Source organism: Macrotis lagotis, chromosome 1 (genome assembly GCF_037893015.1).
Source record: "Macrotis lagotis isolate mMagLag1 chromosome 1, bilby.v1.9.chrom.fasta, whole genome shotgun sequence".
Classification (NCBI taxonomy): Eukaryota; Metazoa; Chordata; class Mammalia; order Peramelemorphia; family Peramelidae; genus Macrotis; species Macrotis lagotis.
In genome coordinates, this window is record NC_133658.1 from 667,845,173 (window position 1) to 667,871,304 (window position 26,132).

Sequence of the window (26,132 nt, forward strand, 5' to 3'; positions counted from 1 at the left end):
ATTGTGGAGATACAAATACAAATAGAGGAGAACAATTCCTATTATCAAAGAGTTTACAATCTAAAGGAGGAAGACAACACAAAAAATGAAGTAGAAGAAAGAATGCACCTAATGAGGGGCATAAAAGAAAAATCTCAAACAAGTGCAGCTAGGTAAGATATGCAGAGATATTGGAGTTGAATTCTTTTCCTAAATGGAGGTTTGGAAGTCATTGTCTAATAAGAGAGGTAAAGGATAATGATGAATTTTATAGTAAGATATACATTATCTCAAGAGTGAGTTTTCTGGGACATGGTGGATAAGTCAGAGAAGTCCCCAGGTAATTCAGTCAGCTGAAAATTAAGGAGTTAATGTCTAATTTGAGCTTTCTCCTTAAATGGAAATTTGATTTGGAGTTCATGACCTCACAATCTAATCAGAGAGGCAGAGAGGATGATAAATCTTTATTAGTTTATTTGGTATGGCAATGAATAATTAAATTAATTTAGGTATAATTGTGATTTTACAATATTTATTAGCATGAAAAATAAAGTTTCTAATTATTTTTCTCTTTAATTCTATTGTTTTATTCATCTACTTACTATATATATATATATATTAGCAAGATGAACTTGTATTGTATATACTTTATATAGATATAGATATAGATGTATGTATATATATATTTTTCTTTTTGTAACTCTTCCCTCAGGGTTTTATTAGTGATTTTGGAAAAAACTGATTATTTGTATGAAATAGAATTATTGTTTTTAATTAAGTTTAGGTGAATCTTCAGGTAGACAATTTGTAAAGTAGTGATATTGTGGCTTAATCTTTGCCTATGATCATTCTCTCAATTCCTTTTTCTTGTCTTACAGCTTTAGCTCAAATTTCTATAACTTTATTCAATAATAGTGATAATGAATCTCTGTGCTGTTCTCCTGATCTTAACAGAATGGTCTCTACTGATTTTCCATTATGTAGAAAACTAGCTCTGGACTCTAGATATATTTAATTTACTATACTAAGGAAAGATCAATTTATTTCTGAGTATGTTATTTTGTTATTTTAACAGTAATAGATATTATATTAATGGACCTTCTGTCTTCCTAGGACACTTAATTTCAACTACTAACATTTTCTCTTTGATATCCAGTTCAGAGACCACTTCAAGAAGTCTTTCATGATTTCCTCCAAAAGAAATAATCTTCCCAGATATGTTACCTTCATCCACCATAACAGCAGTCAAGTCTCTTATTTCAATAATACACTAACTCCTATGTTATTAAACTAACAGAAACCAATCAACTACATGATCTTCAACATTTAAGGAATGTCTATTATGTATTGGTCATTATATCAGGTACTGTACAATTCAGACATTACCATTTTCCTCCTGGCTATCTTAATACCATTTAACATAATATCACTTAACTTGCAAATTTTGTGATAAAGGTTTTAGGGAAAAGAATATTCATTTTTCAGCATTCACTATTCTAAAATTCTACTTAGAGATAACCATTAAGTCAGAACTATTCATATTAATAGAGATGTTGTAGCAATATCTGCCACACAGTAGGCAGTAGAACAAATCCTTGATTATTGATCTTATTTAAAATATTAATTTTCATCTTCATAATTTTCTAAGAGTCTACTTCAGCTTCAAAATATTAATCAATAGTATCAATTATCCATGAAGTGTCATTTTGTTATCAGAGTCATCATTATGGTTAATATATTCATAACAAAAATAATTTTATGTACTTTAAAACAGTACAAAATGTTATAAGCTTAAAAGATTAAAAGTCTCAAACTTTAAAAAAGATTTTGGTAATTCTTTGTGGGGTAAATTTTATTATATGAAATGTAATGTAATTTTTATAGGTTCATAGAATAAAGAAATTTAAGGAGTGGCACTTGAGAGATCATACAATCCAATAAGCTCATTTCACAGATGAGGAGACAGACTTAGAGCCTAAGGTCAATAAATTTAATAACTGAGAAAAGACAAGAAACTAATTCTCTGATTTCCAATCCAAGAATTTTTTCTTATGTTTCATAGCTAAACATCTCATTTTTGTCATTAAAATATGCTAGGGTTTTCATTTAATGCAGAAGGAAAACAAAAGCTAAAAATCAATTGCTAATTCCTTGCTTCTACATATCCTTTACTTTTCAAAAAATGACTCACTCTGATTCATAAGAACTTTTCTAACACTGTACCTAGGATTTTATTGGTAGAGGGAACTCAGATTAGGAAACTCCCTTTTACCAATGTACAATAGAATCTTTGCTGTAATATGACTCAGATAGTTATCCAGGGGCTAAAATGATAATTGACTTGACCAGAGTCACATGGTTAGTATAAAACAAAAACAGTATTTAAACCCAGTCTTCCTGGCTCCAAGGCTAGTTCTCTTTCTATTGTGGCAAACTGACTCTCTTCTAATGAAGGACATATTATTTTACACACACACACATACACACAGATTTAAATATATATATACTTTGCTATCTATACTACCTGCCTGCTATATAATTGACATAACTTTTTATTTGCTGTTTTATATGTCTACCTCAAAATGGTACAGCTGGAATATGAAATTCTTAAGTTTTTATGAAGTACTTATAAAATAATTTTAATTCAAAAACAAATTCAAGCATTTCTGATAGAGAAAAATAATTAGATTATCTTTATCACTATTACCATGTTAATAATACCTAAAATTTTAAATTATTGAATATTCTTTATCATCCATATTGTTTAGCAGGGGAGGAAAGAAACATTTGTAACTTTCCATTTTCTTAATTGTTTTATTCTATCATTTCTATACAGAACTTATCTTTAAAAATCGCTATTTTGAAAGTAGGGAATGACTTTATCCAACACATTACCAGATTATAGCGTAACTAGACTGTCTTAAGAATTGGATTTTCTCACAATTTTTGTTTCATAATTTATGCTATATCATAGATTTAATTACCATGAATGGTGACTGAAAAATGCATTCCTGATATCTCCACTTGCAACTATGAATGCATTTCCGATTGAATCATGGTTACAATTTGTGGCTAGGTTCTAGAGTATTATTCATAATAAATTTAATTTACTTCAGGTTGAGTTAAACAGGAATTTTTTTTGGCTGACCTAAAAATGAATTATATTGTGTAACATTTTGTTTCTGTGGTAAAACATATTTTGATTTTCAAATGAGTAATTTTAAAATGAACTTTTGGACCATAACCTATTTGTAAACTGGAAACCAACTGTATTATGGGGTTCAGATCATATTGCTTTGGATTCAGAAACTACTGTAGGTACTATTAAGTACCCTGCTGTGGTAAAGTCAATTTTCAGTCATTTATTTAACAAATATTTAAACATCATCTCCTCTATCCTAGGTACCGAAATATATCATGTAATGGCTTACAGTATGGGAGTCAGGAAATGTGTGGACATAACTCAAATATAAGGTTATAAAGGAAAGTACTTTAAACTAGATATAAAGTACTATTCAGCTGTGAGCAAAGAAAGATTACTTCTGACAATAGGAAATGAGGAACTTCCAAGCATTTTTGACAGACTAAAATATAATAATCAGAATACAAAGTCAGTATTTTTAGCTTTAGTCTGTAGATTTTTAAATTATTGTGTTGTTTATTATAGACATATTTGGTGAAGTAAAAGAAATTATGGGTACTAGCACTATTGGCAATATAAAACCTAACCACAATATTATAACCATAATTCTTTGAATAAATATGTTCATAGTTCCAACCTGGGCTGCCAGGAACACATTTCTCAATCACCAATTACAATGGCCAAACCCAAGATACAACAGTATGCATAAATTATCAAAAGAATCAAATCCTAAAAATCGTCCAGTTCTGTTGTGGTTCATTAATGTGACAGGCAAAGAACACTCCCTTATTGTTTAATAGCTACTTGTTTACTGAAGGAATATAATTAAATAACAATTTTTAGAGATTGTCTCATTGTTTATGTGGTTGAACACAGCATTTGGCCTTGATCTAAAACAAACCAAAAAAACCAGGTAGGACTGAGAAAGAAAAGTTGGAGAAGTTTGGAAAGGGAACAAAAGGAGGATAGTGTTAGTACAAATGATCAGAACAGGAAGTAAAATTTTCCCATTTACCTTTAATTATATGAATATTAAAATGTTTTCATGTTCTAATTATATACCATCTAATGACATGAAATAGGTCTAAGCAGCTTGGATGGAAAGCAAAAAGGTAAACATGGATTTTGAAATTGTGAATAGACTTCACAATGAATAATTTATTAACAATATAAAAATTGCCTCTATTGACAAGTAATTTCTGTGCCCAAAACACTCATTTCTCATGATGAGGGGTTAATTAACTCTTTTGAAAAATCATTATGTAATACAATAGCCGAGATTTTTCCAAGTAAAAACACCTATTTCCTGAGCTGCAGCTTACTGTTTTAGAATTTCTCTTAATTCTCCCATATCACTACAGAAAGGTTTATTAAATTTAGCTACAATGCACTAATCAACAGACCTCAAAGTCCAAATATAACTATTTTAGATATTTGCTGATTCCTTAACAAGGGCTAGAATTATATTGAGCCTGGATTCAGTTATCCAGGATAAAATAAATCTAAATGATATACATATTTTTAGGGTTACCTGTGGGAATTAAAGAACTGACTTCAAAGTCAAGATAACCAGGTTTCAAGTCCTGCCTTGGACACATGTAGGCTGTTTAAATGAGAGTCCTAGGTAACTCTTTTAAGTTTCAAAAAAAAGTAGTAACCAGCCTTGGTGCAAGCAGTCATTTCAACTGGAAGTTTCCTTATACTAAAGAAATAATAGGTCAGCCCCTAACCCTTTCTGTATTAATAAACATGCTTTTTATCAGGGAAGCCTGGAAGGATTTGCATAAACTGATGCTGAGTGAGATGAGCAGAACCAGAAGAACATTGTACACCCTAACAGCAACATGGGAGTAATGATCAACCTTAATGGACTTGCTCATACCAACAGGGCAACAATCAGGCACAGTCTTGTGATATCTGCACTGTAGAATGCTATCTGAATCCTGAGAAAGAATTGTGGAGTTCGAACAAAGACCAAAGACTTTTTACCTTTAATTTAAAAAAAAAATATTGTCCTATTATGTAATTCTGCTATATCTCATACTATATGTTTCTTCCTTAAGGATATGGATATGGTTTTTTTTCTCATCACATTCAACTTAGATCAATACATCCTATAGGAATGATGTAAAGACTAGCAAACTGCCTTCCATGGGGGAGGGAAGCAAGATTGAGGGAAAAATTGTAAAACTTAAAGTAAATAAAACCTTTCTAAAATCTTAAAAAAAATAAGCTTGCTTTTTCTCTGTGATATTAGAAATTTGGTTTAAGTGTAGAGCTATTAAAAAATGCAATATATATCTGGTGCAGAGTAATGCAATTGATTTTTTTTCCCCCTGAGCCAGCATAGATTTTACATATACTTACTGGAGATGCTGATATGTGAGTTATTCTTAGCTGATTTTCCAAATCCTGAACTTTATTTCTGAGTTCTGTATTCTCAGTTTCCAGCTCTTGTATCTAAAAAAGCAAAGGATCACAGAACATCAAATCAGAAACTTATTTTTTTCCTAAATAGCACAAACTCCTGACTACACTTTGGAATGACCTTTCTAAACATCTTCTTGTTCATGATTTCAAAGTGTAATGTAATGTTTCATGCACAGGGGATAATGTTATTTATGTAAAGGCTGGGAAATAGCTTAGAACTCCAGGTCATTAGCAATGCATGTATTTTAAATTTTATGATACTTGTATTTTAGGCTAATTTCTTCTTCCTGATTGCTCCCATCTTTCTGTTTTTCTGAATTCACTTTGCAAATTGTACCCATAATCTAGGAGTGTAACCACAGGACAGTGAAACTTGCTTATGATGATTTTGAAGAGAGTGAGGGGAAGGGGGTAATTTAATAACAAAAGGAATCTGATCTGCGTGGGAAACCACTTACCCAGCATCTGCTCCTTCTGCTGCTCTGATCCCCATGAGAAGCATCAGGAAGTGAAGCAAAGTCACATGAGAACACTAAGTTCTTGTGGGAATTCAATATAAAATGGTTAAAAACTGTGCAGGGGATCAGGAGTGGACAATTATAGGAACAAAATGAAAGCAGTTCCAATCTGTGTGGGGAAATGGAATGGTAGGACTTCTCAATTTGTTTGATGGTCTGCAAGTTTCCCTGTACTTAGATCAAATACATGTGATCAACAAGTTTAGATTACTCACTCTTTTCTGCAACCCTGCAATCTGTTTTCTTGTTTCAACATCCTTTCCACCAGATTCTAGAAATTTCCTGTAGGCAAGATCGAAGGCTTGACCAATCGTTAATGTTATCTCTTCAGCCTTTGGGCAAAATCAAACACAAAGAATTGGCATCATATTTAGACCATGTCCAGGACCAAACTATAGCCCCAAAAGGCAAATATTCATAACATTAATGGAAGCAGGAACAAGAAAAGGCAGGACTATAACTCATTCTACTCCATTATAAAAATCTACAGTTTTGTCAGCTCACCTTCATTGGGCTGAAGGCAAGTTAAAGACCTGCAAAATTTGAGGACGACTGTTCCACCCTCCACATTTTATTCCTTTCTTTAATCTTTTAAACTGGCAGAAAGGTGGCCAAGTAGCTGTAGGATCAAGATTTGGAGAGATTTAAGTTTGAATGCTGCCTTAACAGTTGTGGGATTGTGAATAAGTCACTCTGAGCCTCAGTTCCCTCATCTGTAAAATGGTATATGCAGTTAGCATCTATCTTGCAGGGTAGTTGTGAGGATTCAGTGAGCTACCACATGTAAAGCACTTTGCAAATCCTTTGTAAAGTGCTATATAAATGTTATCTTGTATTATCAATCAATTAATCTGATGACTAGCATTTATTAATCACCTATTATATGCTACATTGTACTACACAAAGAAAGACAAAAAAAATCAAACTGTTCCTCCTCTGATCCAGTTCAGTTTAATGGGGAAGACAGTACTCATTCATTTGATAAACATTTATTAAGTGATTTTAATATACTAAGGACTAGAGATATAAAATAAAAAAAATAGTCCCTGCTCACAAGGAGCTAACAATCTAATGCCCAGTTTATAAACAAATACGATTTATATCAGACAAATTAGGGGACATCACAGAGGGAAGCCACTAAGATTAAGGAGGACTGGGAAAGTTTTCTTGTAGAAAGTCTGTCTTTATCTGAGAGAGCTCCAGGCATGGAATTTCTCAGTTTTTTCCCTTCATTTAGTATGCTTCCTCCTCAGTTTGCTTTCCTTCCTTGGAATAAGTTATCTACTACAGTCCTAGCAGAGTTGACAGCATGTGGATGGGGCACAAGGTCTTACTCTACTCTGACTATGGGATTCACTTAACCCCTTGACTTAGCAAAGATGCTAATCTGAATCTGGCAGAGACAGTTTCCCTGTCTAAGAATTCCCTCTTCCAGTGAAATCAAAGGTCCAGGCCAGCTAGTATCATGATAGATAGGGATATGATCTTCTTGCTAATTTCACTAATTCCTCCTTCATCTATTCACTTCGAACCATCCTGAGTTGACTTGTCCTTTCCTTTGCCTCTATCACGCACTGTCCTTGCTCTTAGAAGGCATTAAACAATTTTTTGTTGAAATAAAATAGAATTTGAATTAGAAAGTGTGGACCCTATTTCACAAGCTATATTCAACAAGATTTGTTATTGTAAGGTAGCCTGTTAATTATTTTAAAATTTAAAAGTGTATGTTATTGAGAGGAAATAATTTGTATACATGATATTGCAAGTCTTGATTTCAAACTGGGATTGAAAATGTATTTTATTTATTAATACACATTTAATTTATGAGACTATCAATGAGAAAGTTCATTGCTTGATTAGTAGATTCACCTGGCTATTCTGACACTACAGATTTAATATATCAAAAACTGAATTTATCTTCCCCCCCCCTAAATCTTATTCTAGTTTCCTTTTTTTATTGGATACTATCCTTCTTATTCACTTATTCACTATCCTTCTTATTACCTGGGCTGGAAACCATAGGACTATAAATAATTATGCCTCCCTATACCCCTGAATCCAATCCATTGCCAAGTTTTGTAAAGTTAATCTCTAAACCTATAGTTTACATTAGTACTGTTAGATAGATTTTGTTAAATTGAATGGGCTCTCTCAAATTTGTTCTCTTTGTTACAGTTTTAGAATTACCCTACTTAAGGCTCATATCAACTTTTACTGAGATTATTAAAATAATCACCAGTGATTTCATTTCCTACAGTCTGTTAGCCAGCAATGCAACCATCGTATGACTGCCAAAGAAGTCATCAAAACACATATACTCTCTGATCATGGAACTCCTCTGCTCAAGAAAAATATAGTACTTCTCTCATAATACACCTAATAAAATACATAATACCAATTTTGAAATTCAAACTTTCCCATAGTCTGACTTCCATCTTAATATACTATTCTCTTTTACAAACTCTAAGGAGTCAAAGTTGCTGCCATTTCCCTCCATCCCACCCTACTCTTTACTATAGCCTTGCCTTTGTTCATATGATTCTCCATTTCTGGAATAGACAACCCTGCCCTCTAACCCATAACCTAAGACTTACCCCCACTTCATTCAAGGTACATTCAATTTAGGTACTCTCTCCTTTATAAGACCTTCGTTAAACAAAGAAAGATGAAATATATAAATATATAGATCAGATTGTGTATGTGTGTAAAAGACCTCTCTCTCTCCCCATATATATTATATATATATATATATGTGTGTGTGTGTGTGTGTGTGTGTATACACATATGTATGTATACACACATTCATATATATATATATATATATATGTATACACACACACACACACACACACACACACAAAGTTCTAGACAAATGATCTCTTCCATGTCAAAATTCTCAAAAGCTTCTGATACTTAAAAATATTCTGTCTTACATCAAAGTTACTTATGTACCTTTGCTATTTTTCTACTCTCTCTTATCTACTGCATTACTGCATTGGAAGCCCTAGAGGGCAAGGACTATCAGTTTGGTTTTTTATTTTTTACTTCTTTATATGCCAGGTTCTACACTCAGAGCTTTGTATATTTTTAGTGCTTCACATAGGTTTGTTTAATTGAATTGAATTCATTGCTATGGATTAACTGAAGTTTTCTCCCTTGCTTTATTTAATTATATATAAGTTCAGGAAGTTTTAGTAAATCAATTTTTTTATGCAGTTGCTTCAGTCATGTCTGACTCCCTGTGACCCCATTTGGGGTTTTCTTGAAATAGAACCTGAAGTGGTTTTCCATTTCCTTTTCCAGTTTATTCTATAAGAAGAAATGGAGGCAAACAAAGTAAATTAGCTTGCTCAGGGATTTTCCTAAATTTTTTTCTCAAATACAATTTTCTCAAATAAAATAAAATAAATCTGAATACAAAATTTAAAGCTTAATGAGGCTGCTATTTTCTCTCTTAATAATACAACTCTTCATTGTCAATACTTTTCATCATTCTAATCATTGCTTTTATTGTTCTTTTACATTTAGTTTGATATAATATAAAAGGAATCCCAATTGGATAACTAATTATTAACTTCATCTACAAAAGCTTTCATTACATCTTGTTCACTGCAATGGACATTTTAGGAAATATCAACTCAATCATTAATATCACCTCCCCCCTCTGTATATATATCTCTATATACATATACAGCTATAATTATATTGTTATAGAATATATCATAAATTTCACACTATATTGATTACAGTTTATGTCTTTATATCAACAGAAAAAATAACTTATTTTTGCAGGAAATAAATATCACTACTATTGTGATCCATCTTTATTATGAAATAGCTTTTTTCATTAAAAAATAAAATACCTTATTTAGGAAGGTTAAAATGGCATTTCTTGAAAAATTATTTTTATGAAATTAAATGTAAGACTGACAAAATACGCTTAAATCAGATATATTCTTGGGTGTAAGATCCATTAAGAAAAGCTATGCATCATGAGAAAGTTATATGACAGGGAAAGGTGAGGATTTTGTCTAACAGTGAGGAAAACTAAGTAGCAGGCTAAAGGCTTTACTTCTATCCATGTCATATGATAGGATCTAGAGCTTGAAGGAATTTTAGAGGTAGGTGCTACAGATTATGGAAAGCTAAAGTGCATAGAGTTTGGGCTTATAGTCTGGAAGACTCATCTTCCTAAAGTCAAATATGGCTTCAGACAACTACTAGTTGTAGGACCCTGGGAAAGTCACTTAAATCTGTTTGCCTCAGTAATATCATCTATAAAATGAGTTGAAGGAAATGGCAAACTACTCTAATATCTTTGCCAAGAAAACCCCAAATGGGGCCACAAAGAGCTAGAAATTACTGATCAACAACCACAGATAATATCATCATTTTACAATGGAGTAAAGTGAAGATCAGAAATTAGAGCTCCAAATTTGGGGGACTAGATTAGGTGTTCTTTTTGGGGTTCCATTTTAGGTGTTCTGTTTCAGTGTCAGCAAGTCTGCTAAGTGATCATCTCTAATAGACGGTACCAAGAGGCAAGAGCTTTGGGAGGATGAGTAATAAAGGATTGCTAAATTTTCTGGATAGATCCTCATCCTCCTGTTGGTATATTTACCTTTTCTCATGTGTTAGATAGACATCAAATCTTATTTGCTGTTTCTCTGTTTTCTGACCAGATCATTATACAAATAAATAAGAGATGAGATCACATAGAATCTCTGAGACAGAGCTGAAAGAGAACTCATTTTACATAAGAGGTAACTGAAGGTCAGAAAAGTTGTGTCTTGCCCAGTATTACTCAGGAATTAAATAATGAAGAAGGGATTCAAGCTGAGGTTTTATGACTTTTAATTCCATATTTAAATGGAGCAGCTAGTATGCACAATGGATAGAGCATTGGGGCTGGAGGCAGGAAGACCTAAGTTCAAGTGTGACCTCAGAACTATGTTAGCTGTGGGACTCTGAGCAAGGCATATAATTTCTATATTTCTCAGTTTTCTCACTTGAAAAATGGAGACAATAATAGTGCCTACATCCCAGGTTTGTAATGAGCATCAAATGAGATAATAAATATCTTAGCATAGGACCTTTTTCTTTAGCCTGGAACATAGTAGGAACTTAATAAATGTGAACTGACTTAACTTTTTTCCTTTTTGAAAAAGGGAAAAAAGGAAGAATCCAAAAAAATGCAGACCAGCAAGTTTATTGTCAATGGAACAATTCTAAAATAAATTATTAAATCTATTGTTTATCACACCGGTGATCTCAAGGAATTGTTTACATTTAGACTAATTTATGCCAAATATCATTTTCTTTTGATGTTATAAGTAAAATAAAAAAAATATTTTGTGTAATACATTTTTATTCAAGAAATACATTTAACAAGTTTCTCATGCAATGTATAAAGAAATAAGAACTGGTTGATTATATAGATAATTTATATGGGTGTCCATAAAACATTTAGTAAGTGTACCCAAATGCATTAGTGCAAATCTCTGCTGATTAATGGATCAGTATCAACCTAAAGGAGCATTCCTGGTGGTGTAGTATTAGATAATTTCACTGGTTCTACTTTGTTGATATTATGAAATAATTAACAGATGAAAATATGGAAATATCACATTTTTAGATGGCATAAAATTGGGAGGCATAACTAATTTACATTGTTTTACAGTATCATAATACAAACATTTTGATAGATTGAAATAATGAGTCAAATCTAGTATTATCACAATGCTTAATGCATAGTAAATACTTAACAAATCATTCAAGTGCTGACAGAGGAATATGATAGAGTTTAAATGTTGATTAAAAAAACCTCAATGGCCTAAGTCTGAATGGGCAGCAATAAATGTGGAAAAAAAAGTAATATAGCCAACAGAAAATCAGCTCAATAGTTGTTTGGAATTTTTTTTTTTTTTAGTTTTTGTAAGGCAGTGGGGTTAAGTGACTTGCCCAGTGTCACACAGCTAGGTAATTATTATGTGTCTGGAAGCAGATTTGAACTCAGGTCCTCCTGACTCCAGGGCTGGTGTTCTATCCACTGTACCACCTAGCTGCCCCAGTTCAATTAACAATTTGATATGGCTCTCAGAAATGGATATTCAGTAGTAAGAGGTACTATGAGACATGATGGTATCAAGGACATGGGTGCAGTTAGTTCTGTCTTCCTGTCACCACTTCTCATCTTTCTCTCCTCCAAAATTAAGGAAATTTACAAAGTTGAAATGAATTCATAGAGCAAAGTAAGATTTAAACAAGTATCCATACTTAATCTTAGTATTCATATATTACTGATTTGGAATGTCTCTTTGGACAATGACTATGTTATTTAAGGACACTGGCCAGCTATTTTTTATGTTTTATAAACTTTACAGCACTTGACAATATGATCGTAAGACCATAAAAGGTAAATGATAATATTTTTGTCAATCTGTAGACAGCATAAAAATAATTACTAACCAAATTAATCAGCTCTTATTTACTGCCAAAATTAATCATCTGTTACTTTAGGTGGTCTGCCTTCAGTAATAACTTTAGAGGTTAAAAGTATGCTTGAAATTAACTACTCATATATATGTTTAATAATAGTATTTCATTTTCCCCAATACTTATATTTTTCATTAGAAAATCAGGCTCAGTCAAAAATTTCTTTAATCTGTCCCTGTAACACAGTGCAAGATTAGATACAAATAATTATCCATCATAGGACCTCATTCAGTAATTTTCTAATTCTTGTTCTTTATATACATACATTACTTAGGGTTTGAGTATTAGGTGTCTATGAGTATTGTGTATTTATGTATATCATTTTTGATCTATGTCAAACATATGAAAAGGCATTAAAATGAAAATAACTGTTTCTTTGAATAATTAATGGTGTTTTAAGACAGTATTTTAGCTCTTTCCCTGAAGCTTCATATTTTAAGAATAATGAAATAAAATGCACCATTTCTCAATGATATACCTAGCCATTTAGATAATACTTGTACACCAAGAAGAAATATTCAAAATTTACTTTCTATGAAATGAAATAAAAGCAAGGACAAACTTCTTATGATTCTCTGATAAAGTAAATTTCCCTGTATGAACATGAGAATTTTGCTAAGCAAGAGATCTTGTTGTATGTTTTCATGATATATTGAATCTTTAAGTATTTTCAGATCTTATTCTTTCAAATATTTTTAATATTGTTAGGAATAAGCCAATTCCTAAACTCACAAAATAGAATAAATCACCCTAAAACATTTGGCATACTTACACACTTTTCGCTGTCAAATACATAGCACAAATGCTTATTTGACTCAGAATCTTTGCATATGAAAGTAAATATCCTCTTGTCAGTTTTATCATCTGCACAAAATGATATCCTATGAAGCTGGCAATTGTGCTGGACTTCCTGTAAAGATATGTTGGAAATGAAGAGGATTGATGAGCATATATTTACTATATAATTATTTTTTATTTCTAATGTAGACAATTAGTGAGCTACAGGATGGAACTTTTACTTATTAAATGTTAAATTTTATGGACACTACTAATTTAAACAAATTTAAACAATGAAAATGAAGTTTCTGATTTATAGAAGATATCAGAACAGGAAATTCTAATGAATGTGAATTATTCACTATTCTCTACACAGAATTCTTGATTTTTCTCTCCTGAAACCTTTATCTAAGTCTTTATGCCCAGTATGCCTCTTTTTTGTCTCCTCCAACTATATACCTTTCATATATCAATCTAAATGTTACTCCCCCCCAGGAAATTCTTCCCTTTTCTGATGCCTTTTATACTCAGTGAAAAATGACCTTTATCTCTCCTGTACTTTATCAAGTATTAATCGTTTGAAATCCAGTTATTTGTGTAGGTATAATAAGCAGTAACCTTTAAGTTCTACAAAGTAGTGACTACTTAAATTTGTAGAATACTCAAATCCTTGCATAATGTTCTGCACATATAAGCAATTAATAAATGTATGATGTATTTATTGCCCTTAATTCTGAAAAAATCAAACTAAAAACATTTCTAACACAAAGGAACATACCAAAACTAAATTTTACATTCATTTGTAAAATGCTTTGACAGTTATAAAATGACATATTGTATTGCAACAAAATAATTATAATACTTATTTATGTAGTATTTTATAATTTTAATATAGTTAAAGAAAATCATGAGAATTATAACTCTCCCAAATTAGTACTTAATTTAAAAAGTCATAAAATTTTAAATTCATATTAGATTTTTCATTTACACAATTTGCTTGCATTTGCAGTAAACTAGAGAAGAATTTCTTTTTTAGATCTAACTCAAATATCTCAGATTTTCTAGATTTTATATGAATATTAGGAAATTAGGGTCTATATTTAGTTCAAGAACATAATTAAAGATCAGCTGTTAAAATTTCATTCTAAGTTGTTTTTCCCTTGGCACCATGAATCATGCTAGTCCTTTTGAACTTTTATCTCAAGGAGAGCAGACATAACAATTTCTTTTTTAAAGTGCCAAGATAAGGCTTGATTCTTTTTTATTCCAATTTTCTTTGCTTTGTATTGGAAAAGGGAGTATGGCATGCAATGTAGCTCTAATAATATCAAAATATATAAAAAATGGAGGAAAAGAGCAAGGAAATAGAAAGTTTAAAAAATCCAGTGAGTGGGCTGGAAAAGCAAATTACACACACACACTTATTTATTTATTTTTAATTGGAGAGGTGGAGAGGGCAATGAAACAAAAAAAAAAGATATAAAGCACAAAGAGTCTTTGATGGCATGCCATCCAAAATGGTTCTTTAATAATTTGAAAAAATACACATTTCTTCTATTGTTTCATTTACTACATTACTTTGCAATTTTATTTGTCTTTATTGACAGATAAACTTAAACTTAAGGAAACTTGGGGAAATTACATAGGCTATCTTTTTATCGTTTTTTTTTCTTCCCTTTTAACAGGTCCAGGTCTAAGATTTTATTTGTTCAAAGAACTCCAAGTACAAAAATTCTCTTCACTGATGTGGTTCAAGAATTCATTTATAACTAACAGTCTTTAAAAAGTTGCCTTAAGGCACTGAGAGTCTAAGTGATTTACCAAGAGTCATTCCAAATGGTATATCAAAAGCAAGGATTGAACCAAGGTATTTCTGATTTCAAGGGTAGTTCAGATTGCCTTTCTCTGATACATAATGTTGAATAATAATTTCTTATTCAACTAAAATTTTAATGTATTTCCTATGCACCAAAAATTCTTGATTATAATCAATAAAGGCAAAATTAGAAGCAGGGGCAATATAATATGTCATAAAACAAAAAATGGGTGCATATACACACATACACATGTACACACGTATTCAGAAACACACACTCAAAGACACTAAGATATACCCTCCAAATCAGTAATATATGAATGCTCTGGGATTTTACATCAAAGAAAATAATGAAGTCACAAGGAAGTCCAGAGGACTTTTAATTAGGAAATATCACAACATTCTTTATTCAACTACATGGAAATATTCCATATTCAAGAAAATGAGATTTTGCTGGTATGAGTAGATCTTTAAAATACCCCTTTACAAATTAGCAAATGGTCTGTTGCAGGTTGCTAAGTTCTCTCAACTGCCATATCCTCTAAAAATCATTGCCCTTTGACTAGCATGATGTTTTTCCTAGTAACTGTGGAGAATGTGTCAAAGATTGTTCTTTTGCTGATGGGCTTGAAGCACCTAAAGCTACATGGACAAATGATTATACTTGTTTTTAGACTGATATTAATTCATAATAATTAAAACAATCAAAAACCTGTAATGGTCTGATTCATGAGGTAATTAAGTTCCTTTAAGAAGAAGACTTCGTGGAGAAATCTGTCATCTTTATGGCCTAAAGATGATTCTTGTTCAGCTATCAAATTTCTATGCCAAGATCACTTATTGTTCTTATCATTTTACTCTTATGCCCCTATTACTTGGGAATGCATATTTTCTTTAAAAGGGGATTATTTTTATTTTATCTTATTTAAAATAGGTATTTAAAATTAATATTGTTATTAAAATAGCCACTTTTAAAATTCTTTTCAAGAAGAATGTGATGATTCTTCACATTTTATTCATCTATCCATTAATCATTTTCTTGTCATCACAAAGGCAATTGACACATCATCATCCTCCTACCTCTTATTCACTTTCTGCATCTTGCCCTAAGAACCATAATTGAATCAACACATCCACTGATTTTAGAAAGGGTTTGTCCATTGCCCCACTTATGACCTCTCTCTCAGATCTCCACTATTCCAAAGAAAACATCCTTCTACTACAACTGCTTCTCAATATGTATTTCTTCTATTGTAATATTTGTGGGCAGGAACTAGCTTGCTTTTCTATTTGTGTATCTAGTGCTTAGCATTTAACTTATACATAGTAAGTTTTTAATACATTTTTAATTTAAATACTTTTATTTATTCAATGATTCAAATATAAATATTTAAATATTTATAGAACTGAATGGAATTAAATGTGTATACAATCAATTGTATACTGATCCTATAATTCTGTTTGATTCATATAATTTTATATTACTATATTTCTTTCTTTTTTTACAATATTGCTCTCTTATTTACATTAGAGAATTCTATTACATTGCTTTATTTCAGCCTGTTTAGCCATTCCCAAATTGCTGAACTTTTACATATTGTTTAGCCGTGTTTATGTTTGCAAATACAATTAATAAAGCTATTAATACAGCTATTAATACCTTTGGAAGATACTTTAATAATTCAAGATATACATATACATATACAAAGATATCACAAGATATCTTAATAGATCCTTTAAAACATACCAGTATTTCTTTTTACATTATCATTTAAGGTATACTTTTATGGGGATTACAAGAGTAAAGGATGAGGATAGGATTATTTTTATAATGCTCACAGTGTACTGCAAAATCATGTTAAAAATATTCTATCAATTTTCAATTTCAAAAGGAAATGTTTGGAGCAGCTAGGTGGAACAGAGAATAGAGCACCGGCCCTGGAGTCAGGAGGACCTAAGTCCAAATCCGCCTTAAGACACTTAAGCTGTGTGACCTTGGGCAAGTCACTTAACCCATTGCCTTGCAAAAACCTAAAAAAAAGGAAATGTTTAAATAAAGTTACATCCTTTCAGCTTGCTAACTAAATTTAAGTAACTTAATTTACTTTTGTTAATCTGAAGGTAGAAGTTTATATCATCAGGTTATTAATGTATATTTACTTGATTACTAAGAAATTTAAACCATTTCAATTGTTCATTTGTAATCCAATGTTGATCAATTTATATCAGGAGAAAAATATAAGCTTTTTACCTATGTCTTTTCAATGTTCATTTTATTATTGCCAAAATAGTTCCATGATCTGTTTTAATTTTATCTTCATTAAATTATTTTGTTATAAATCATTTAAAAACTTTCATCTAATCAAATTTAATGAATTTGTTACCTCAAATTTCTTCTCTTGCTCACTTTTTCACAACTGAGATAAATTTATTATTCACTTTTCATCTAATGCCTTCATGATTTATCTTGCAAAGTTCAATTCTAGCATTGTGATGAAATTTTTTATGGCACATGATATGAAGTGAATTTCATTTAGGCTTTGTAATCAATCAACAAAATATTATTTGAAAGCAGAAGTACCTTGAAAATTCATCATCTGCAGTGATTTGCTTTTCCAATTGAATTCTGCTTTTTTGAAACAGTGGTATATTCTGACTGAGCACATAATTCCCTTGTTTCATATCTCATTTGTTATTAATAAACAGTGATTAGTCAACAATATTTTGATAATTAAATGTATCAAAGAAAAGGAAAAGGTTTTAACATCTATATGAAGGACTCTTTGTTGGAGGAGAGCCTTTAAGTATTACCAAGTACTTTTTTAATTTGGTAATTAACAAACAATAAATACAGCAGTTTCTTCTACTGATAACACCTAATAGTCAAATGTATAACCTGAAAATAAAAATTGCTTGTGAAAACCTTCTTATCCATTCTCTTTCTGTATTTTTGGCAAAGTTATTCTTTTATAGAGATTTTTAAAAATAAGCATATAAGAGTAGTCTAAAATCAATATGAGAAAAAATGGGTAAAAATCTCTATCTCTTAGAATAATGTTTAATTGGATAGGTATGTCATTCATAATTTGAACAACATAAATAACTAGAACAGACACTGGACTTGGACAAAGAGGTAGGTCCAGGACTGAATAGGAAAAAAATAGTTGCTAGAATGAATTAAAAAGAGTGAGTTTTCCCAAAGGCAATGAAGAAGTATATGATGTCATAAATGGGTTGCGGCATATTGTCAATGATATATGCATGAGATATCAGGGAGGTCTCAGTGATTAAGCCATAGAAACAGCAGTACTGAGGATCAACTTTCTGAGACTTTTTCTGAATTTCACAAACTGAACTGGAAAGACCTGTTAACTATGAGGGATTTGGAAGATGTAGTGGCAATAACTGAAAAAGAGAAACCAAAAGTTGGGCCAAGCTGTTTCTGAGAAAGGAGAGATAGAAGAGGGGGCATTGGCCCCTATATGATCTCAAAGAAGACTTAACCACCAATTGTACCCACATTTTAAGGACTGAAATAGGTTCCAAGAAAATATCTGCTCCTTCCCCAATATCTTCTACTCATATCTATTCAGTAACAGTAATTAGAATGAGATCAACTCAATTCTTCCACACAAAGCTTCTGGTAACCTCAAGTTTTTCCTCAACTAGAAAGAGACCAGGAGTCAGTAAGAGATCAAGACAATTTTAATTAAGACAGAGAGTATTAACTCTAAATAAACATTAGGTATTTTGCTAACTGAAGGATTTAAGCCATTGTGATTATAATCCTAATTTTACAATTAATAGAAACTTCATAAAACTGCAGAGGAAGGGACCACAGAGACCATGAGAAAATAACTGGTTGCAACAATGATTGCCACAAGGTGTGGTTAAATATCCAAAGACAGAAGGAGTAAGGAGAATTATCTGCTGGCCAACTTTACCTTTCACAGTAAATGAAGCATCAATAGGTGTTAAAATGTAAAAGCAGAAATTATCATTCATTCCTTTAAAATGTAGTATAAGAAATAAAGTATTTCCTGATATAACTTTATTATGAACTATACTTTTTCATTTCTAATTTGAATATGACTTTTTTGAAAATTAATTTTTCCAAGGGTAAAAACAGCACTTGTACAAAAATATTTATAGCAGCCCTGTTTGTCGTGGCAAAGAATTGGAAATTAAATGAATGTCCATCAATTGGGGAATGGCTTAATAAGCTGTGGTATATGTATGTGATGGAACACTATTGTTCTATTAGAAACCAGGAGGGATGGTAATTCAGGGAATCCTGGAAGGATGAACTAGAAGGAAGCATGAACTGATGCTGAGTGAGAAGAGCAGAATCTACAGAACTAAAACAGCAACATGGGGTTGATGATCAATCTTAATGGACTTGCTCATTCTATCAGTGCAATAATCAGGCACAATTTGGGAGTATCTGTGATGGAGAATACCATCTGTATCCAGAGAAAGAATTATGGAGTCTGAACAAAGACTATTACCTTTAGTTTTAAAAAAAAAAAGTTATTTTATTATTATGTAATTTTGCTTTCTCTTATATTTTATTTTCTTCCTTAAGGATATGATTCCTCTCTCATCACATACAACTTAGATTAATGCATACCTTGGAAACTATGCAAAGACTAAGACTGCCTCCTGTAGGGGGGTGAGGGGAGGGAAGTAAAATTAGGATAAAAATTGTAAATTCAAAATAAAGAAATTAAAAAAATTATTTTTTCCAATGGTTAAACATTTTTTCAGCCTCCTTGAAAAATGAGCACTGGATTTAATTTAATAATAATTCATCTTTCTCATTTCACTGTAATAAGTTCTGATTTTTATTATCTTTTTTTTCTTTCCTTTGGATTCTAATTTTTGTCCCTAGGATTATAGGATTATCTATGTCTCTATAGGATTAAAGAGGTATAATATTTGGAGTTGGAAAGGCATTATAGATCATTGAGCCTAACTCCTTCATTAGTGTTTAAAGAAACTGATGATTAGAGAGGTTAAGCAACTTGCTCATAGTAACACAAGTAATAGGGAGCACTTCTTTCTTCATAATACTTAATTAGATTGAGGCTTCAATCCTAGTTAACTCTTGGGAATTATAATTAGTTCACAAGAGAAAAATCACTTAAAACAAGAGTAAGAGAATGTCAAAGATAGAATTGTTTCATAATTATTTTCCATCTATGAGATGAGGCAAACTTGAAGGTAGTTAGACAGTAATTTTCTCTACTAAATAGGAGAGGGGAAAGGATCCAAGAAGAAAAGACTGATGTCATGCTAGGTCTAATGCCCTTAGAGAATTTAATGAGAAAAAAAACTGACAATTGGCAGTAATAGATACACATAGTAAATTATATTCTGTTGATAAAATATTATATTTAAGAGCACTTAATATGAAACTTTAAATTTAATACATATGCATTAAAACAAAATTACCAACTATAATAAGTTAAACAATTTAACTTTGTCAATGTTAGTTCCTTATCACCAAGGACTGTCTTTTGCTTTACTTTGTATCCCCAGGACTTGGCAGCAGGGTGACTGGTATTTGATAGGTACTTAATAAAAATTTAATGTCTACCAAAACTCTAAACTCATATTCACATACTTTTTAATTCAGAAAATGAGATGCTTACTCATTTGTGACACTACCTCAATTATGTGCTCTATTATAAAATAGCAATTACTAGAAGTTACAAAAAATGCACTTTAGACAAGAAGGGTTGTACATCAAGAAAAATGGACCACTAAAGATTTCAGATAGTCATTTCAATACTCAGATGTACAAAGAACATGATTTGCCTCTGTTTTTTCATCATAAACATGTTCAGTGCCTCCGATGTTAAAGCAATAAAGAAATAAAAGGCAGCCTTCAAAAGCTTCCAGTTTAATATATGTTCTACTTGTCCAAAATTTCCACTTTGGCTTTCAATTCAATCCAACTGCAGGAGGTTCATTCAATCTGCCCTGAATTACAACCCTGGGGTAGGGAGGTAGGTAACTGAAAAGGTCCCTGGTTTGCATCATACACAGAATATCATTCTATAAGGAAATCATAATTTTAGTAATTAATTCCTCAAATGATTTAAAACAAGTTTATATGTATAAACATGTGGACATAAATATGTACAAAATATACATACAGCTATATAAATGTATACATGGCTTTTGTCTTATCTTTTAAACTATAAAGAAAACTAAGGAATGTAGAGTAGTCTAGTAGCCAATGATCTTGCGATTTGTTTAGATATTTTCTGTTGGTGATATTTTCACCTTCCTCTCATTCATCTATGTGAGAAAATGGAAAAACTTAGAATTTTAAGAAATAGGGATTCCTAGATCTTAAGAGTTGTTTGGGCAATAACTTATCAAGATGAATGTGGAGCATTTTGAAAAAAAAATATCAGAACTATACTGACTTCCATAAATTTGGATGAAGTGTCTCAGGGAGGCACTAACTCAAGTCTCAACTAGGAAGTGGTATTCAAGGTATAGTAGTCGACCTTTCATGACTTAAACAGTTCTCTTAAGACTATAAATTCAAATGAGTTGATGCTTTACATAAGTTAGCAAGGCTTCCGTGCTTCTAATTTAAACATGGGTGAAATAATAGGTTTGTACAAAAAAGGTGAAAAAAGAAATATAAAGGGATTCATTTGTATATACCACATGCAAACCCAAAAACTTGCTCTTTAAAATTTGCTCTTTAAAAGTATTACTTTTGTAAAAATCTGATGTAAAAATTAAAATGAATTTCTCAACAGTGCATTTAATAAGTATATAATATTTTGGAAGGCACATATTGGATAGAAGATATGCTTATGCAATACAAAGAAAAAAACAGATATAATTCCTCTCCTTAAGGATCTTGCCTTTTAATATAAGAAACAAGATATGATATTTTCATCACAACATATAAGATAAATGTGGAGGGAAAATAATTTAGAGGGATTGGCATTCAGATCTAGGGAAAGTCCCCAAAAAAGGTGACATTTGTGCTTCCTTAAAGTAAGTTAGGGGAATATAACCGCTGGGAGGTGGGAAAGAGACCTTTACAGACATCTAAGACTGCCTTAAAAAGGCATGCAGATAGACCACAGAGCATGGAAATGGACTAAAACTTTAAAGTTGATTCTGCATAAAATGAAGGTTGTGAACCTGGGTGGTTTGAAGAATGGCAGCTAGCTGGGAGAGTTTGTACGAAAGATAAAACTTGAGTTTGTAATGTCTATGAGCCATACAGTTAAAAATGTCTAGCTGATAGCCAGTGATGAAGGGCAGGAAAGATACTGGGGACTAGACAAACAGATCTCGGATTTCTCTGCCTAGAGATAACACCATTACAGACCATCCTCCCTATGGGCTTTCTCTGAGTGGTTTTTAGTCAAATCATTCTATGTTTGAAATATTTTTCCAATCCCTTTAATAGTCAGACAAATGGTATAACATTCAGTTGCCTGTTTTTTAGCATTCTCTCTAATGCCATGACTAGATCACCAGCTTCTCTAGTCACACATATCCTTTATTGATATCCATCTTTCCTCACACTTAAGTCATCTTTTGTAAGATGCCTGGCAAGGTTATTATTCTTTATAGGGTGCGATGGATCACTGAGGACCATATACCTAAGGTTATTCAAACAATTTTTTTCTAAGACCATATTCTAATACCCCCCATAAGTAATTCCCTTAATTTATTTCAAAAGCTGTCCTGAAGACAAAAGCAAATAACAAGAATTCGCCTGAAGGCAAAAAAGGAATCAATAATATTTTTCTGGAGCATGGACTGTCCATGGAGCGCTTCTTCAAGTAGTTAATGACTTTGGGAGAGGAGTTGTGTTTTATAGTCTTTATTATGGGTGTTTTTTACTATGGATTTTTTAAAATTTAAGCATGAAATTTATTTTAATTGAATATTTATGGTGCACAAATATATACTTTATTTTAAACAAGAAAAACGCCGAACTGATTGAACTTGATCAAATTTTAGACTTCTTGCAGAACAATAATACAGGCTACTTATGCCCATCATGTATTTTTCCATTGTTTTAGGGGAATGTTAATTTTCATGTCTGGAATGATGATGTTTTATAATCTATAATATAAGAGAGCTGGTGTCAAACTCAGAAATTGGGTTCGGGCCACTAAAATGTATGTAATAACCCCTTATGGACTCCTACTGACTTAAAATGTGATCAATAACTATATTTTATTACATTTTCATTTATTTTGTTAAACATTTCCCAATTGTATATTAATCTGATTTGGATTGCAATTGGGAGTGGTAAGGGCTACAATGAATATTTTTGCCCTTTCTAACATAGAGAATGAAGAAGCTAGGTGTTGAAAAGATGTATTTTTTTTAGCAGTGAGCTATTTGAAATCATCAAAAGTACAAAAACTTCCCAAATCTAAGTTAGCATGATCTCTTCTTCCTAGTTGTCAACTTAGTTCATTAATCACCTGGAGTACCTAAGAAGTTATGCAACAACAGATTGCCTCAATGGGTTGTTCCTAAAATCACATACAAATGTCTAAGCAACATACTATCACCTTTTTTCTTCCTAACATGGATATAATTTCTTTTTACTGGCCATGGATCTGACTCAAATAATCCTGTCATATTTCTATGTTTAATGAGATTTTTGTAATATCTTCCATAAGGATAATCTCTCCAAGTGCTAAGAAATCCTTTTTTCTTTGGAGAACACTTTCCTGAATATATTGTTCACTTGAGGTTAGTACTTAACAGATCACTAAATAAAGTTATCTCCATAACTGTAGTTATCTTCATAGTTACATTTACCATTAACATAGGCAATAGGGGTCCCTTATTTATGGGAAACAATTAACATAAATCTCAAATACAAGTTTTTATGCAATTTAACCCAAAAGCAGAAATATTCTGGAAATATGTCACAAATTATAGATCATATTATTCTTATAATTATACAGGGTTTTAAAGGAATAGAAGAAAAGAGTGAGGAAGAAAAAGAAAGGGAAAATAAAGGAAAAAATATTAGAAGGATAAAAGGAAAGCATTATAATTCTATATGGTAAAGATTGAATATTTTTATATGCTGAGTAATGACTATGCTAATAGACAGGGAAAAGAATATTTGCATGACAGACATGATGGTTGACCTAATTCTAGCAAGTATAGGAGTAGCTTATGAAGAATTTTAATTTTAATGTTACCATTTTAAAAATTTAATGGCTCTCACTTTATAGGAAATCCTAGTCTGTTTGAATGTGTATATGTGCATATATGTGCACACAGACAAAGAAATATATTTTAAGGTGGAAAAACTTTAATTATATTTAATCATTTGTTCCTACTCAAGTTTCTCTGGTATCTCTCAAAACTTTTAACTGAGAATGGAAGCACACATCTATAATTTCTGCTCCTAAGGAAGACTAAGACTGGTGGATCTTTTAGTTGGGTGTTTGGTTGGATGGTTGTTGTCTTTTCTCAAAAAGGACAATAATGACATCACTATGTTAGAGTTAGAGTGTGTCTGATTTTGGCTGATTAGAGAAATATGAACTCAAAATCCCCTGGCACAGGTCAGGCACAAATAGGCCATGGGATCACCTGGAGTGGATTCTCTGTATATGCACATTTCTCATTTCTTTTGAGTAGCTCTTCTGGTAGTTGAGAGTAGAAATATGACTAAAACCAACTGAATGTCTACACTAAGTCCAGCTCCAGTAAAGTGAGTCTACGCTACCTGTGAAGGCCCAAATAAACTAACAGCTATTCAAAAAGTAACAATAGAAATTTTATTTGATTTTAAAATAATCTAGAATGTTATATGAAGACTGAAAGATCTAAAAATCCAGAAGTCAAAAGTTGGTTACTTGTAATTCTAGATTTTTGCAGAAAATTATTTTTGAACATTCCAAAGGCTTGGCCTCCAGGTTCCCTGAACAATATAAGACAGAAAATTCTTCAATTATAAAATCTAATACATTCAGGAATGATCATGTGCTGAAACTTTACTGTTTGCATTTTGAAATCAAAGGAAATAAATAAAAATTAGCTAGGAAAATTATGGTAGAAGTATTCATTCTTTTGACTATAGGACTAAAACAAGTGGCAAACCATGAAAAGGATATAATCAATTAAAACTCAAACCAACAAAAATTTATGAAGTGTTTTCTGTCTGCAAGGCAATGTGTAATGAATACATTAAACTCTAGGACCAGAAAGACAGAAAAGAAACCAGTTTTTGTTTTTTCCTCTCAAGGGCTTTACACTCTATCAAGGAAGGGAAAACAAATATACACAGGAGAACTAAATAAAATTTATTTTCAAAAAATATAAATTACAGAGAGAAAATTGCTAGTATATGAAGGAATCAGAAAAGCACTAGAAGGTAGAGAAGAGAGCTCCCTGGAATAGGAAACAATGCAGGCAAAAACTTTTTGTTGTTAGATATAGTGTAAAGTACAGGGATCAGTTTAAAGTGTATAATATAGGAGAGAGAACACTATAATATCAATGTAAAAATAAATCAATATAAGTCAATAAGGCAAGTAAAGTCAATATAAGTAATATGATAGCCCTTCTTAGACAATTTTGAATACTTAAAGCTTCTTACCTTTGTTTTGGGTTCTAGAATTTTTACCCCATAAATTGATATTTGTAATTCAACTTTAGGAGTTTTCTGGCCTTCAGATTTCTTGATATGTCTTGCAAACTAAAATCAAAAGTAAAGTATTGAAAACCATTTTATTTCTATTTTTAAAGGAGTCAAAACAACAACATTTAAACATTTCAGATCAGTAATTTCTGTGTTTTTTAAATCTTTTTTAAAGTCTTTAATGTACCTAAATACAAACAAGTAATAATCATTTTTCTTATTTTACATTACAGATTGAAATGAAAGAAATGATGCTCATGCAAAACATTCCCATCTCTGATTGAATCATTTCTCAATTGATAAATGATTGAA

General features: G+C 31.4%; 1 protein-coding gene across 13 annotated transcripts in view; it reads right to left on the reverse strand.

Annotated features, from left to right (window-relative positions):
* GULP1 (GULP PTB domain containing engulfment adaptor 1) overlaps nucleotides 1-26,132 on the reverse strand; it is a 454,164-nt gene that overhangs the window by 35,157 nt on the left and 392,875 nt on the right. For 11 of the 13 annotated variants that reach the window (XM_074215525.1, XM_074215533.1, XM_074215522.1 and 8 more), the window contains 5 exons: nucleotides 25,779-25,877; nucleotides 13,337-13,474; nucleotides 6,285-6,401; nucleotides 6,010-6,090; nucleotides 5,489-5,581 (listed from right to left, as the gene is read on the reverse strand). In XM_074215525.1, coding sequence (XP_074071626.1) covers nucleotides 5,489-5,581; nucleotides 6,010-6,090; nucleotides 6,285-6,401; nucleotides 13,337-13,474; nucleotides 25,779-25,877 — 528 coding nt within the window. The remainder of the gene's footprint in view (nucleotides 1-5,488; nucleotides 5,582-6,009; nucleotides 6,091-6,284; nucleotides 6,402-13,336; nucleotides 13,475-25,778; nucleotides 25,878-26,132) is intronic. The other 2 variants (XM_074215529.1, XM_074215526.1) reach the window with 1 other exon arrangement.